We start from the raw sequence: 16,552 nt of genomic DNA on the forward strand, positions 1-16,552 counted from the left end.
CGATAAGCGGCTCCTTGAGCGAGTTGTGGCGATGGACGACAAGTAGCCAGAGGTATCGCCCAACCCAAAGGAGTCGGAGGCTGAGGGTTCATTCAAGCCGGCCAAAGAGATGAAGAAGATACCCTTGGATCCGGAGCACCCAGAGAGGTACGCTGTCGTAGGCGCAAACCTCGACAGCAAATAGGAAGGCGAGCTCGTCGATTTCCTCCGTGCGAATCGGGACATCTTCGCATGGTCCCCCAAAGACATGCCAGGTGTACCGACGGAATTCGCCGAGCACAAGTTACATGTCCGATCTGATGCAAAGCCGGTCAGGCAGCCCCTGCGCCGCCTATCAGAAGAGAAGAGAAGAGTTGTCGGAGAAGAGACAGCCCGACTCCTAGCAGCTGGCTTCATTATGGAAGTATTCTTTCCGGAGTGGCTAGCCAATCCGGTCCTGGTACTGAAGAAGAACAAGCAGTGGCGAATGTGTATTGACTACATGAGCCTCAACAAAGCCTGCCCCAAGGAACCGTTTGCTCTACCAAGAATTGATCAGGTGATAGACTCCACCGCCGGATGCGAGCTGTTGAGCTTTTTGGATGCATACTCAGGATATCACCAGATCAAGCTGAACCCGACTGACAGACTGAAGACCGCCTTCATCACGCCATTTGGAGCCTTCTGCTACCTCACCATGACGTTTGGCTTAAGGAATGCCGACGCCACCTTTCAGCGTTGCATGCAGAAGTGCCTCCTCAAGCAGCTCGGCAGGAACGCCCACGTCTACATGGACGACGTGGTGGTGAAGACGGAAAAGCGTGGAACACTGCTGGAAGACCTCAAGGAGACCTTTGAGAACCTGCGCCGATTCCAGATCAAGCTCAATCCCAAGAAGTGTGTCTTTAGGGTACCAGCCGGCCAGCTCCTTGGCTTCCTGGTCTCTGAACGCGGCATAGAATGCAACCCTGTAAAGATCAAGGCCATTGAGAGAATGGAGGTACCCAGCCGACTGCTGGATGTGCAAAAGTTCACCGGCTGCTTGGCATCCATCAGCTGATTCATCAGTCGGCTGGGCGAGAAAGCTCTCCCCTTATACCAACTCATGAAGAAGACCACTTTTTCGAGTGGAACCATAAGGCGGACGAAGCTTTTCTCTAGTTGAAGAAGATGCTGACTACTCCACCCATCCTGGCGGCCCCGACTCCCAAGGAACCTATGCTCTTGTACATCGCCGCTACCAGCCGGGTAGTCAGCATGGTCATTGTAGTGGAACGCAAGGAGGAAGGCAAGGCACTACCTGTCCAGAGCCGGTATATTACCTGAGCGAAGTACTGTCGACCTCCAAGCAGAACTACCCCCACTACCAGAAGATGTGCTATGGCGTACACTTTACTGCCAAGAAATTGAAGCCTTAATTTCAAGGGCATCCGATCATTGTGGTCTGCACGGCCCCACTTGCCGAGATCATCGGAAGCCGAGATGCTTCTGGCCGAGTGGCCAAGTGGGCCATAGAGCTGGCTCCCTACACCATCCACTAACAGCCCCGCACCGCCATCAAGTCACAAGCACTGGCCGACTTCCTCGTCGACTGGGCCGAGACCCAGTACCTACCTCCAGCGCCTGACTCCACCCATTGGCGGATGCATTTCGACGGCTCCAAGATGCGCACCGGCTTGGGAGCCGGCGTCATCCTCACCTCTCCTAAAGGCGACAAGCTCAAATACGCACTGCAAATCCATTTTGCCGCCTCCAACAACGTCGCCGAGTACGAGGCGCTCATTCACGGGCTCCGGCTTGCCAAAGAACTTGGCATTCGCCGGATCTTGTGTTATGGCGACTCGGACTTAGTGGTCCAACAGTCATCTGGCGACTGGGACGCCAAAGATGCAAACATGGCGAGTTACCGTCTCCTCGTGCAGCAACTCAGTGGGCATTTCGAGGGGTGCGAGTTCCTCCATGTGCCAAGAAACGACAACGACCAAGCAGACGCCCTAGCACGAATCGGCTCTACCCGCCAAGAAATACCATCCGGCGTTGCCCTTCAATGCCTCCTCAAGCCGTCTGTCAAGCCTTCACCAGAATCAGACTCCATCTTTGTGCCGGCTCCTCCCGAGGAGGTCGGATCCAACTCCAGAGCCCCGGCAGACGGTACGGGGATTTTGGCAGATGGCTCCAAAGCCGGCACAGTCGAGGGCGGCCCAGGGAACACAGTACCCGGCCCGGGGACTGCGGCGGCAGACTCGAAGACTCCAGAACTCGGCCCAAGAGTCGCGCCAGTCGGCCTAAGGACTTCATTAACCAAGCAAATGGTTGTTGACTCCAACCCACCGCCTCCCAGCCCAACCGCCCTCGTCCAAGTCGCAGTTCTGGCAGTCGAAGAAATAGCAGCACCCTCATGGGCCCAACCCATCCTCAAATTCCTGGTGAGCAAAGAGCTGCCGACTGACGAGACCTCAGCTCGGCAAGTACAACACCGAGCGGCAGCCTACACCATAGTCAACAGAGAGCTGGTCAGGCGCAGCGTCACTGGTGTCTACCAGCGCTGCGTAGAGCCAGAGCAAGGCCAAGCAATTCTCAAAGACATCCATCAAGGCGAGTGCGACCACCATGCGGCTTCAAGAGCACTCGTCGCAAAAGCCTTTCGACATGGTTTCTTCTGGCCGATTGCCTTAGAAGAGGCCAAGGAATTGGTCCAAAAATGCAAAGGGTGCCAGAAGTTCAGCTCCAAGCCACACCAGCCGGCTTCTGCACTCAAGACCATCCCCATTGCCTGGCCTTTCGCAGTTTGGGGTCTAGACATGGTGGGACCATTCAAGACAGCACGAGGTGGCTTAACTCACTTACTTGTCGCAGTGGACAAGTTCACCAAGTGGATAGAAGCGAAGCCAATCAAGAAGCTGAATGGTCCGACTGCCGTGACTTTCATCTCCGATATCACAATTCGGTACGGCATACCACACAGCATCATCACCGACAACGGCACAAATTTTGCCAAAGGCGCCTTGGCCCGTTTTTGCGCAACACAGGGCATCCGACTGGACCTAGCGTCCGTCGCCCATCCACAGTCAAACGGCCAGGTGGAGCGAGCAAACGGCCTCATCTGTCCGGCATCAAACCCCCGCTGATCGAGCCTCTGGAGCGCTCGGCTGGCTGCTGGCTCGACGAGCTACCAGCCGTCCTCTGGAGCCTGCGCACGACTCCAAACAAGTCAACCGGCTTCATGCCTTTCTTCCTCGTCTACGGCGCCGAAGCCGTCATCCCAACGGACATAGAGTTCGACTCCCCACGAGTCACCATGTACACCGAGGAGGAAGCAGAAGAAGCGCGTCAAGACGGCGTCGATCTGCTGGAAGAGGGCCGACTATTGGCACTCAGCCGGTCCAGCATCTACCAGCAGAGCCTGCGCCGATACCACAACAGGAAGGTCAAGCCAAGATCTTTCCAAGAAGGCGACCTTGTTCTTCGGCTGATCCAGCGAATAGCCGGCCAGCACAAGCCGTCGGCGCCTTGGGAAGGCCCTTTCATCATCAGCAAAGTACTGGGCAACGACTCCTACTACCTGATTGACGCTCAGAAGCCCCGAGCACGCAAGAGGGACGACTCCGGCAAGGAGACAGAGCGGCCATGGAATGCAAATCTCCTCCGAAGATTTTACAGTTGATGCAGTATGTACCACGCTACCTTTTGTATTAAAGTACCAAGACTTCGGGCCCCCCGAGACGAGCTCGGGGACTGCCCTCTTTTGTCTGTATGATAAAAATTATGCCTACAAGTATGTTACTCTTTGTTATGCTGCTTGGCACCGAGCTCGACAAGTCGGCCCGGGGACTTGCTGCCTTGCACTATGAAATGCTTCCTGCAGCCGGACAAGTAGTGTGTAACGCCTAAACCGTCTCCTGTCAAAAGCCGCAGCTCGTAGAGCGACTGTACGGTGGGCAAAAGTAAGGTAGAATGGGCGTTCGCATGAAAAATGGCTAAGGACTCAAAGCATAAAACATAGCTCAAGACGGTTTCTAGCCTTTTTTCGCAAACCGACTCTTGAACAGTCGGATTGCCGCCTTCTATTCAACTTGCTCAAAAACTCTTAAAAACGGCTAAGTACTTGCCTTCCCAAAGTAGCCAAGCATTTGATCCAGCGGCAGTCCGTAGAGCGGCTGTCTGATTGGCAAGGTAGGCAACTAAGGGAAAGCGGCAAAGGAAAAAAGCCAAAAGAGCAATGAGCAAGAAAATATAGAACTCGGATAAATATTTACATAACATAGGCCCTTGGCCGAATCTTCAAGCAGAAGTTCAAAATACACCCCGCGGGTGGAATTGTGCAAATTAACAAGTTCTTCAAAGAGTACTAAAGCAGATAAAATAAAGATAAGGCGGCACCTTAGGAAGCAGCAGACGGATTCGGAGGGTCGGGGGAGGCGGCAACGTCAGGCGTTGGGGCGGCCGGCTGGGTAGTCTCGGCTTGATCGCCTCCGGCGGCAGTCGGCTCGGTCGCACGCGGCTCGTTGCTGGAGGCGCGGTCGAGCTGAGGCTGGCCGTCTGCTCCGTCTTCTGGTGCTTCCGTCTCGCCTCCGTCCTCCGTCTCGCCTTCCTCCTCGACGCTGGAGCCGATCACCTCCGCCGAGTCCTCGCCATAGTCTGGGTTCATCCCAAACCACTCCGGCGGTACCTCCTCGCCGTCTTCAGACCGCTCAGGGATGAAGATGCTGGTGTCGGTGTACTCAGCGATCGCCGTGGCACGCTTGACGAGGGCGTCTTCCGTGGCGGCCAGCTCCGGCTGGGCCTCTGACCGGAGGGTGGCCAGCCGGTCTAGATCCAGCCCCGAATACCATGCCTTGATAAACTCCAAGGCCCAGCGTGCTCCATCTCGGGCCGAGGAACCCTTCCAGGCCTCAAGACGACCAACCGCGACCTCTAGCCAGTCGGCAGTCAGGCTGGGGGTGCGCGGAGCCTGCATGTCCGGCCACAGGGCGGCAATCGCCTGGGCGCCGACACATTGAAGCCGGCGCAGCATCCGGTGAGTCGGCCGAAGGCGAGCCTCGATGGCTCCTCCCCTTTGGCGTGCAATGCGGAGTTGGCTTCGCTCAGCTGCTGTTGAAGAGCAGCGTTGGCTCCTGAAGAGAAGAAAGAAAGAAGGCATTAAGTCATCAATAAAGAAGGTCGCCGGGGAGATCCGGCCCGACTGCTCAATAGTCGGCCCAAATCTCGGGGACTACAGCCCGCGGGTGCGCCAGCGCATCCCCGCAAAAAATAAAAAAGAAAAATGGACTTACTCCGGCTCTCCGACAAGTCGGCGGTCCGCTTGCCCAGCTCTTCAACGTTACGGTTGAAGGCAGTAACGCGGCGGTTGTGGTAGTCCTGCGACAAGTGTTTCAGACAAAAGTTAGTACCTGGAGCTCACCAATTGGAGTTCCGGGCCGCCTGCTCAGCAGCCAGCCCAAAACTCGGGGACTACACCCAGTGGGTGCGCTGGCGCGCCCCCACAGAGAGGAACAAGAAAATAAGGACCAAAGAAAAAACATACCCGAACGGCCGCCCGCGATGCCAGGTACGCCTTGGTGCAGTTCTGGAGGGCGTCGCCCTCAGCTCGAACCTTCGCCTGGACGTCCAGAAGCGCCTGGTTCAGCGGCCCTGTGCCGCCTCCTCGCACCCACCCAATGGGCGCGGCGCTCGTCGCTTCAGCGTCTGGGATCACCGAGCTGGCGGTGCTGGCCTCCAGGGGGAGGGGTGCCAAGGTCGCCTTCTCAAGACGGCGGCGCGTTGGCGAGCCGACTTGAAGGAGCAGCCTCGCCACGGCCTCATCTTTAGTCGGCGGCACCGGAGGGTGCGCTGGCTGTTTGCCCTGCGCGCTTCCAGACGGCGGCGTAGGCGGCGGCAGAACGATCACGTCCGGCGTAGAGGAGTCGCCGCCTTCCCTCTCTAGGACACCAGTGACGCTGCGCCTGACCAGCTCTCTGTTGACTATGGTGTAGGCTGCCGCTCGGTGTTGTACTTGCCGAGCTGAGGTCTCGTCAGTCGGCAGCTCTTTGCTCATCAGGAATTTGAGGATGGGTTGGGCCCATGAGGGTGCTGCTATTTCTTCGACTGCCAGAACTGCGACTTGGACGAGGGCGGTTGGGCTGGGAGGCGGCGGAGGCGGCGGCGCAGAGTTCGGCGGGGGGACGAACACCGCCGATTGGTGGCTCGTGGCCTCCTCAGCCTGCCGCTTCGACGCGACGACGGCTTCGGCCTCCGCTAGTTTCTTCTTGGCGGAGGCCTCGGTCAGTTTCTTCTTGGCGGAGGCCTCTGCCTTCTCCAGGCGGGTGGCCTCTTCCTCGTTGCGCTTCTCCTGCGCATTCCGCTCCGTCGCCTCCCGGAGGTCAGCAGCAGGGTCAATCCGCCGAGTGGTGGCGGACGTCTCCATTGACCCCATGACGGAGGCGGCGGCAACACTCTCAAGAGTAAGGGGAGCCCTGAAGCAAGGGAAGCAAGTAAAAGACTCAGACAAAGCTGCTGAGAAAGAGTAAAGCGTTAAGACGAAATACTCACGCGGAGACAAGTGGCGGTTTCTTCACTCCCTTACGGAAGCGGATGGCCTTCGCAGCCGCCTCGTCCCGCCGGGTCGCTGCAGCCGAACCCTTGGGCTTCTTCGGCCGACTGCCGAACAAGGTCGGCACGGCCCTACGCTTCTTCCCGCCGCCTGGAGCACCCAGCGCGGTAGAAGAGCCCGCGCCAGGCTGGCTGGCTCCTGGCCGATGGAGGGGGGCGACTTCTCCCTCGGCCTCGGCGTCAGGCCAGTCGGCGAAAGTGGACGAAGGCCTGGAGCTGCCTGCTGCTCCTCCTCCTCCCTCCGTGTCGTCTTCCAAGGCCGCCGCTCCCAGATCGGGGTCATCGAGTCGCTCTCTGCCCGGTTGGCAAGGAACTCGCTGGCCGGCCCCGTGGTGCCGGCTGGTGGATGGAGGAGGGGATTCTGACCAGAGCCGACTGGTTAGGTCACACAAAACAAATTCGGCAAGAAAGAAGACAATTCAAAGAAAGAACGGGCAACTCACTACGGGCGGGGGGTTGGCGTGGGAGTACGGCTCCTTGCCGAACCGCCAATCCTCCAGGAGCTTGCTGTCCGAGAGGTAGTTCACCATGTAGGCCACCTCCTCGTGAGGCATGTCCTTGGTGCACATCCGACTCGGATCATGGCGCCTGCTCATTTGGCATATCATGTGGGGGCGACCTTGGAGCGGGAGAACTCGGCGCGCCACGAAGGCGGCCAGCAAGTTTGGACCAGTCAAACCCTCCGACTGCGTCAGCACTCGGAGTCGCGTGACGGCGCCGGCTCCCGCAGGCATCAACGACTTGGCCCGGTACGACCAGTTGGGCAGCCTCCTAGCCGGCGGGCCGGATTCAAAAGCCGGCAGGTTGACCCAGTCGCCCCTCGTGGAGACGCTCTTGACGTAGAAGTATGATCGCTGCCACATCTTCACCGACTTTATCAGCGAGATGGTGGGGAAGGGGTTGTCGGCCCCCAACCTTCGCACGGCGATGAAAGCGCCGCATTGAGCCGGCACGCCTGCAGCCTGGGTGCCGAGCTTGGAGAAGAAACCCCCCCCCCCCCAGAGCTCGAGGGTGGGGAGGACTCCGAGGAAGCCTTCGCACAAGGCCACGAAGGCGGACAGCGGGACCACCGTGTTGGGCGTGAGGTGGTGCGGCTGGAGGCCATAGAACTCCAGAAAGAAGCGGAAGAAACTGCTCACTAGCAGCCCCAACCCATGCAAGCAGTGTGAGCGGAAGATGACCCGCTCGCCCTCCTGCGGCGTGGGGGAAATCTCCCCCTCAGCGCAAGACGCACCCGCACGTAGTCTTCGCCAGGGAGCCGACGAGTCTTGCGGAGGAACTCAATATGGTCGTCGTGAACTTATGAGCCGTCCTAGGTGCCGGAGCGCACCGGGGGGGTGCGGCGGCAGAAGAAGAACTCATCACGAGCTGATCGCCGCGGCGTTCGTCGAAGCTTGGGCGCGCAGCGGAGCAAAGAAGGAGGAGGAGAAGAGCAAGGAGCAGTGAGAAGGAGGGGCGCGCGTGCTCTGTCGCGCCCCCTCTTTCCCCTACTTATAGCCTCATGGGCTCCGAAGCCGAGGGGGCGGTCGTGGGATTTACTGCGCCCACGACCCCATGACCCCCACGCTTCCACGACAAAGTTACTGCGCGCAGTAACTCCCCGGGAATCCCAACCGTCCGCCTGGGCCACAGTGGATCGGCTCGGGCGCCGAGGCGCGGTAGTGGCGGGCCCCACCTACGGGCATGTCCCGTCGCGTGTGTAGGCTGGCAGAATAGCCCGGCCACGTGTTATCACGTGACAGGCCGGGGGCGGGCGGCAGCCTGGAGGCTTAGCCAGCACGCTACTTGGATCCCGCCGCGGCGTTTGAAATATTGTGCGAGTCAGAGTTGGGCGAGTCCGACTCCTTCTAGCCGGCCCGGCAGAAGTCAACCGAGAGCCATGTGTCGAGTACCCGGAAAGAGAAACTGCTGAGGCTTCTCGGCCGATCGCCGCGGCGCCTCACCAGCTTCGGGGACTACTGTCGGAGTAATGGGCCACGGGTAGGCCCACCCGAGCCCCAGAACCTTTCAAGACATCGGCGCAGGCTGCGCCCGTCAAGACCCCAGAACGAAGAGCCGCCTTCTGAGAAGTCGGCGGCAAGACGGCCGACTGCCCACACATGGCCGAGTCCCAGGGACGACTCCAGGATAAGCCGACTCCTGACTGGCCACTTCTAGAGAAGCCGGCTTTGGGGAGTCGGCCCGCGACTCCAACGAGCCCATATCCTCAGCGGGAGGGGCAGGACCGGGGAGTGGCTATAGTAAAGCCCGCTCCCGCCCCTCACTAAGGGCAGGCATGGCCACAGCACGCCGTACCAGGGGAGATCTCCGTGCGGCGTGGCACTGTTGTCGTGTCGACCCTGACATCAGCACCGAAGGACCGAATCCAGCACCCATGACGGCTTGTCTGTACGACCCTGGAGGGCGGGTCCCACCAGTCAGTGGGACCCCAGGAGGCGGCGAGTGCGCCACCAGTCGGCCCCCGGAGTCGGCCAAACCCTCCCCCGGGGCCCACGCGCCATTAACCAGATGTGACGAGGAGTGGCAACAGTGATCGCCCGCCACGCTACAGGGCTGTTGCCACGACCCCATGATCAAGCCCGCGTCATCAGAAGCACGGCTACAGTAATCAGCAGCCGGCAAGACCCGCCCGCGGCGGACGTGGCCTGTCGGCTCCGTACTTGGCCAGTTGGCGGGGCCCACCAGTCGGCGGGCCCCAGCAGTCAGCAGAGAAGACGGAGGCCAGAGGCACTGACGGCTGGGTCCGCGTCCAGCCGGATTACCATTGTACCCCTGGGGGTAGGCCTATATAAACCCCCCAGGGCGCCCATGCAAAGGGTTGGAATCCATTAGCTCTAGACCAGATCATATAGGAGGGAGAGAGCTAGCCTTGCCCTCTCCTACCTCCAGGAAACAGCTCAAGCAGCAATCGTGTAAACACCTTGCCATAGTGATCATGCGGAGACACCGCAGAGCAGCAGTAGGGGTATTATCTCCCCGGAGAGCCCTGAAGCTGGGTAAGATTCGCCGGCGTGCATGTCTGCGCCTCATCCCGTTTCCAGGCACCGGCGACGTTCTACTCGCCCCCACCATGATAAGCCATCCTTTGGCATATGTCGCACCCAACCCCCGACAGGTGGGATGTCAACCGGGGCATCCCCAAGCTTAGATGCTTGAGACTTCTTGAAATTTATCTTGGGATGCCTTGGGCATCCCCAAGCTTGAGCTTTTGTGTCTCCTTAATTCCTCTCATATCACAGTCTCCCTAAATCTCAAAAGCTTCATCCACACAAAACTCAACAAGGACGCATGAGATAAGTTAGTATAAACCATTGCCAAAACCTTATCATACTCTACTGTAGCAAATCACTAAAATTATTATTCAACATTGCACACTAAATGCCTCTGCATATTTAATAGTCCTATCCTCAAATAGAATCATTAAAGAAGCAAACATATGCAAACAATGCAAACATAACAGCAATCTGCCTAAACAGGATAGTCTGTAAAGAATGCAGCAACATCCATACTTCCCTAGCTCCAAAAATTATGAAAGAAAATTCCCACTATAGTAAATTTATCAGAGATTAATATTCAAAAGGTTTAAACATTTTATCACATTCTGAATTTTCTAGGGAATTATTGCAACAGCGATAAACTTTCTGTTTTCAAACAGCAACATGTGGACTTCTAAAATGGGCATAGTAAAGACTATCAATGCCACTTTTATTGAAATAGAAGATGCAAAACATTGTTCTAAATAAAATCAAGCAAATCTTAACAAAATAAATTGACGCTCCAAGCAAAACACATATCATGTGGTGAATAAAAATATAGCTCCAAGTAAAGTTACCGATGAACGAAGACGAAAGAGGGGGTGCCTTCCGGGGCATCCCCAAGCTTAAGATTTTGGTTGTCCTTGAATATTACCATGGGGTGCCTCGGGCATCCCCAATATTAGGCTCTTGCCACTCCTTATTCCATAGTCCATCGAATCTTTACCCAAAACTTGAAAACTTCACAACACAAAACTTAACAGAAAACTCATAAGCTCCGTTAGTATAAGAAAATAAATCACCACTTCAAGGTACTGTGATGAACTCATTATTTATTTATATTGGTGTTAAACCTACTTTATTCCAACTTCTCTATGGTTTATAAACTATTTTACTAGCCATAGATTCATCAAAATAAGCACACAACACATCAAAAACAGAATCTGTCAAAAACAGAACAGTCTGTAGTAATCTGGATCAAACGTATACTCTGGAACTCATAAAATTCTCAAATAAATTGATGGACCTTAGGAATTTATCTATTAATCATATTCAAAAAGAATTAACTAAATAGCACTCTCCAAATAAAAATGGCAGCAATTCTTGTGAGCGCTAAAGTTTCTGTTTTTTACAGCATGATCGCAAAGACTTCCCCCAAGTCCTCCCAAAGGTTCTACTTGGCACAAACACTAATTAAAAGTATAAAACCACATATAAACAGAGGCTATATGAATTATTTATTGCTAAACAGGAGCAAAAATCAAGGAACAAAAATAAAATTGGGTTGCCTCCCAACAAGCGCTATCGTTTAACGCCCCTAGCTAGGCATGATGATTTCAATGATGCTCATATAAAAGATAAGAATTGAAACATAAATAGAGCATCATGAAGAATATGACTAGCACATTTAAGTCTAACCCACTTCCTATGCATAGGGATTTTGTGAGCAAACAACTTGTGAGAACAAGAATCAACTTGTATAGGAAGGTAGAACAAGCATAACTTCAAAATTTTAAGCACATAGAGAGGAGACTTGATATTATTGCAATTCCTACAAGCATAAGTTCCTCCCTCATAATAATTTTCAGTAGCATCATGAATGAATTTAAAAATATAACCAGCACCTAAAGCATTCTTTTCATGATCCACAAGCATAGAAAATTTACTACTATAAGCAAGATTCTTCTCATGAATAATAGTGGGAGCAAACTCAACAAAATAACTATCATGTGATTGAAAATTAAGATCAAGATGACAAGTTTCATGGTTATCATTATTCTTTAAAGCATACGTGTCATCACAATAATCATCATAGATAGGAGGCATGCTTTCATCATAATAAATTTGCTCATCAAAACTTGGGGGACAAAAAATATCATCTTCATCAAACATAGCTTCCCCAAGCTTGTGGCTTTGCATATCATTAGCATCATGGATATTCAAGGAATTCGTACTAACAACATTGCAATCATGCTCATCATTCAAATATTTAGTGCCAAACATTTTATAGATTTCTTCTTCTAGCACTTGAGCACAATTATCCTTTCCATCATACTTACGAAAGATGTTAAAAAGGTGAAGCGTGTGAGACAAACTCAATTCCATTTTTATAGTTTTCTTTTATAAACTAAACTAGTGATAAAACAAGAAACTAAAAGACTCAATTGCAAGATCTAAAGATATACCTTCAAGCACTCACCTCCCCGGCAACGGTGCCAGAAAAGAGCTTGATGTCTACTACACAACCTTCTTCTTGTAGACGTTGTTGGGCCTCCAAGTGCAGAGGTTTGTAGGACAGTAGCAAATTTCCCTCAAGTGGATGACCTAAGGTTTATCAATCCGTAGGAGGCGTAGGATGAAGATGGTATCTCTCAAACAACCCTGCAACCAAATAACAACGAGTCTCTTGTGTCCCCAACAAACCCAATACAATGGTAAATTGTATAGGTGCACTAGTTCAGCGAAGAGATGGTGATACAAGTGCAATATGGATAGTAGATAAAGGTATTTGTAATCTGAGATAATAAAAACAGCAAGGTAACTAATGATAAAAGTGAGCATAAACGGTATTGGAATGCGTGGAAATAAGGCCTAGGGTTCATACTTTCGCTAGTGCAAGTTCCCTCAACAATAATATCATAATTGGATCACATAACTATCCCTCAACATGCAACAAAGAGTCACTCCAAAGTCGCTAATAGCGGAGAACGAACGAAGAGATTATGGTAGGGTACGAAACCACCTCAAAGTTATTCTTTCCAATCAATCCATTGCGCTATTCCTATAAGTGTCACAAACAGCCCTAGAGTTCGTACTAGAATAACACCTTAAGATACAAATCAACCAAAACCCTAATGTCACCTAGATACGCCAATGTCACCTCAAGTATCCGTGGGTATGATTATACGATATGCATCACACAATCTGAGATTCATCTATTCAACCAACACAAAGGACCTCAAAGAGTGCCCCAAAGTTCTACCGGAGAATCACGACGAAAACGTGTGCCAACCCCTATGCATAGGTTCATGGGCGGAACCCGCAAGTTGATCACCAAAACAAACATCAAGTGAATCACGTGGTATCCCATTGTCACCACAGATACGCACGGCAAGATATACATCAAGTGTTCTCAAATCTTTAAAGACTCAATCCGATAAGATAACTTCAAAGGGGAAACTCAATTCATTACAAGAGAGTAGAGGGGGGAAGAAACATCATAGGATCCAAATATAATAGCAAAGCTCGCGATACATCAAGATTGTATCACCTAAAGAACACGACAGAGAGAGATCAAACACATAGCTACTTGTACATACCCTCAGCCCCAAGGGAGAACTACTCCCTCCTCGTCATGGAGAGCACCGGGATGATGAAGATGGCCACCGGAGAAGGATTGCCCCCTCCGGCAGGGTGCCAGAACGGGTCTAGATTGGCTTTCAGTGGCTACGGAGGCCTTTGGCGGCGGAACTCCCGATCTAATGTGCATTCTGGAAGTTTTAGGATACGTGGGTATATATGGGTGAAAGGAGTACGTCGGTGGACCGAAGGGGGGGCCACGAGGTAGGGGGCGCGCCCCAGGGAGGTGGGCGCACCCCTACCCTCGTGAGCTCCTCCTTCATCTTCTGACATAGGGTCCAAGTCTATCCGATCGGTTTCCTTCCAAAAATAACTTCTCTAGTTGATTTCGTTCCGTTTCGACTCCGTTTGATATTCCTTTTCTTCAAAACACTGAAATAGGCATAAAACAGCAAATCTGGGCTGGGCCTCCGGTTAATAGGTTAGTCCCAAAAATAATATAAAAGTGGAAAATGAAGCCCAATATTGCCCAAAACAGTAGATAATATAGCATGGAGCAATCAAAAATTATAGATACGTTGGAGACGTATCAGGGTCCAAGTCTCCTGAGTTGTATTCGATGAGAAAATCACGTTCCCGAAGGTTTCATTCCGTTTGGACTCCGTTTGATATTCCTTTTCTTCGAAACCCTAAAATAGGCAAAAAATAGCAATTCTGGGCTGGGCCTCCAGTTAATAGGTTAGTCCCAAAAATAATATAAAAGTGGATAATAAAGCCCAATAATGTCCAAAACAGTAGATAATATAGCATGGAGCAATCAAAAATTATAGATACGTTGGAGACGTATCAAGCATCCCCAAGCTTAATTCCTACTCGTCCTCGAGTAGGTAAATGATAAAAAGTGAATTTTTTATCCAGAGTGCTACTTGGCATAATTTTAATGTAATTCTTCTTAATTGTGGTATGAATATTCAGATCCGAAAGATTCAAGACAAAAGTTCATATTGACATAGAAAATAATAATAATACTTCAAGCATACTAACCAAGCAATTATGTCTTCTCAAAATAACATGGCTAAAGAAAGTTATCCCTACAAAATCATATAGTCTGGCTATGCTCTATCTTCACCACACAAAATATTTAAATCATGCACAAGGCCAATGACAAGCCAAGCAATTGTTTCATACTTTTGACATTCTCAAAACTTTTTCAATCTTCACGTAATACATGAGCGTGAGCCATGGATATAGCACTATAGGTGGAATAGAGTGGTGGTTGTGGAGAAGACAAAAATGAGAATATAGTCTCACATCAACTAGGCGTATCAACGGGTGAGGGAGTCCTGGATTAGGGGGTGTTCGGGTAGCCGGACTATACCTTCAGCCGGACTCCAGGACTATGAAGATACAAGATTGAAGACTTCGTCACGTGTCCGGATGGGACTTTCCTTGGCGTGGAAGGCAAGCTTGGCGATGCGGATATTCAAGATCTCCTACCATTGTAACCGACTTTGTGTAACCCTAACCCTCTCCGGTGTCTATATAAACCGGAGGGTTTTAGTTCGTAGAACAACTTCATCATACAACAATCATACCATAGGCTAGCTTTTAGGGTTTAGCCTCCTTGATCTCGTGGTAAATCTACTCTTGTACTACCCATATCATCAATATTAGTCAAGCAGGACGTAGGGTTTTACCTCCATCAAGAGGGCCCGAACCTGGGTAAAACATTGTGTCCCTTGTCTCCTGTTACCATCCGGCCTAGACGCATAGTTCGGGACCCCCTACCCGAGATCCGCCGGTTTTGACACCGACATTGGTGCTTTCATTGAGAGTTCCTATGTGTCGTCGCTTTCAGGCCCGATGGCTTCTTCGATCATCAACCACGATGCAGTCCAGGATGAGACTTTTCTCCCCGGACAGATCTTCGTCTTCGGCGGCTTCGCACTGTGGGCCAACTCGCTTGGTCACCTTGAGCAGATCGAAAGTTACGCCCCTGGCCATCAGGTCAGGTTTGGAAGCCTAAACTACACGGCTGACATCCGCGAGGACTTGATCTTCGACGGATTCGAGCCACAGCCAAGCGTGCCGCACTGTCTCGATGGGCATGATATAGCTCCGCCGCCGAACAACACCTTGGAGGCCGCACACGCATCGGTTCCGACCATTGATTCGGAGCCCACTGCGCCAATCGAGGATCAGCGGTTGGATGCTGCCTCAGGGGCTGCAATCTCAGAGGCGATCGAGCCGAACTCCAACCCCCCACTCCGCATGGCCCGTGACTCCGAGGAGCCGGATTCCTCTCCGAACTCCGTGCCCCCTGCGCCCCCGCCGATCGAATCCGATTGGGCGCCGATAATGGAGTTCACCGCCGCGGACATCTTTCAGCACTCGCCCTTGGGCGACATCCTGAATTCTCTAGTCTCTCTCTTTATCAGGAGAGCCCTGGCCGGACTACGGTCAGCAAGGTTGGGATACGGACGATGAAGAAATTCAAACCCCATCCACCACCCACTTCGTAGCCACTGTCGATGACTTAACTGACATGCTCGACTTCGACTCCGAAGACATCGACGGTATGGACGACGATGCACGAGACAACCAAGAACCAACGCCTATAGGGCATTGGACAGCCACCTCATCTCACGGTGTGTACATGGTGGATACCCCTAAAAGAAGCAACAACGAGGAAAACGGGGAGGGGGATCGATCTCTCGAAAAACAATCAATGCGTCGGCATAAACGCCGACCTAAGCCCCGCCTCGATAAAGACCCAGCCATAGAGCAGGATGAGCCGGTAGACGACGAGCATGCCTCAGAGCAACCGTCCCAACAAGACAAACCGGATAGAGAAACCGAACATTCCTCCCCCGGCGAAAATGGCATTCCGGACGACCCTACGCCAGACAAGCCCACGAAGCACAAGAACCTCCACAAACGGCTCGTTGCAACCGCACGCAGCCTGAAAAAGCAGAAGCGGAAGCTAAAAACTGCGGAAGATGCACTCAGGATCAGATGGAGTAAAGTAATCAATACCGCAGACAAATACGGCGGCAGTCGCCGCACTAAAAGCTATCCAAGGAGAAAACTACTGCCTGAATTCGACGAGGAGGCCTTAGAGCCCTCGCATTCAAAAGGTAAGAAAGCCACACGGTCGGATAGATGACCCCGGGGCCAGCTTAAAGCGGCAAGCAGTGCCGCACTTAAGCCGGCATGCGACCCACTTAAGGATTCGCATCACGGCCCAGCCAGGTCCATTTACGGGCCAAGAAAGCAAGCTCTCGTAAGCAATGCAATAAAGCCATTATCAGAATCCGGCACACCCAAATACAGGGGTGCCGCACACCCCCTATGTTTCACCGATGAGGTCCTGGATTATGAATTTCTAGCGGGATTCAAACCCGTAAACATAGAGGCATATGATGGAACAA

At 52.6% G+C, this 16,552-nt stretch overlaps 1 protein-coding gene across 1 annotated transcript; it reads right to left on the reverse strand.

Moving 5' to 3' along the window:
- Positions 1-4,360: 4,360 nt before the first annotated feature.
- On the reverse strand, positions 4,361-4,936 carry LOC147986632 (uncharacterized). Its single transcript, XM_087540107.1, has one exon. The coding sequence runs from the start codon at positions 4,934-4,936 to the stop codon at positions 4,361-4,363; it is 576 nt and encodes a 191-aa protein (XP_087396233.1).
- Between the last annotated feature and the right edge of the window lie 11,616 nt (positions 4,937-16,552).

The sequence above is a fragment of the Triticum urartu genome, chromosome 2A (genome assembly GCF_056163025.1).
Source record: "Triticum urartu cultivar PI428250 chromosome 2A, HENAU_Tu73, whole genome shotgun sequence".
NCBI lineage: Eukaryota > Viridiplantae > Streptophyta > Magnoliopsida > Poales > Poaceae > Triticum > Triticum urartu.

Bases quoted from the DNA above. Each gene is read 5' to 3' on its own strand.
- LOC147986632 (XM_087540107.1), bottom strand. From the start codon at position 4,936: ATGCAGGCTCCGCGCACCCCCAGCCTGACTGCCGACTGGCTAGAGGTC.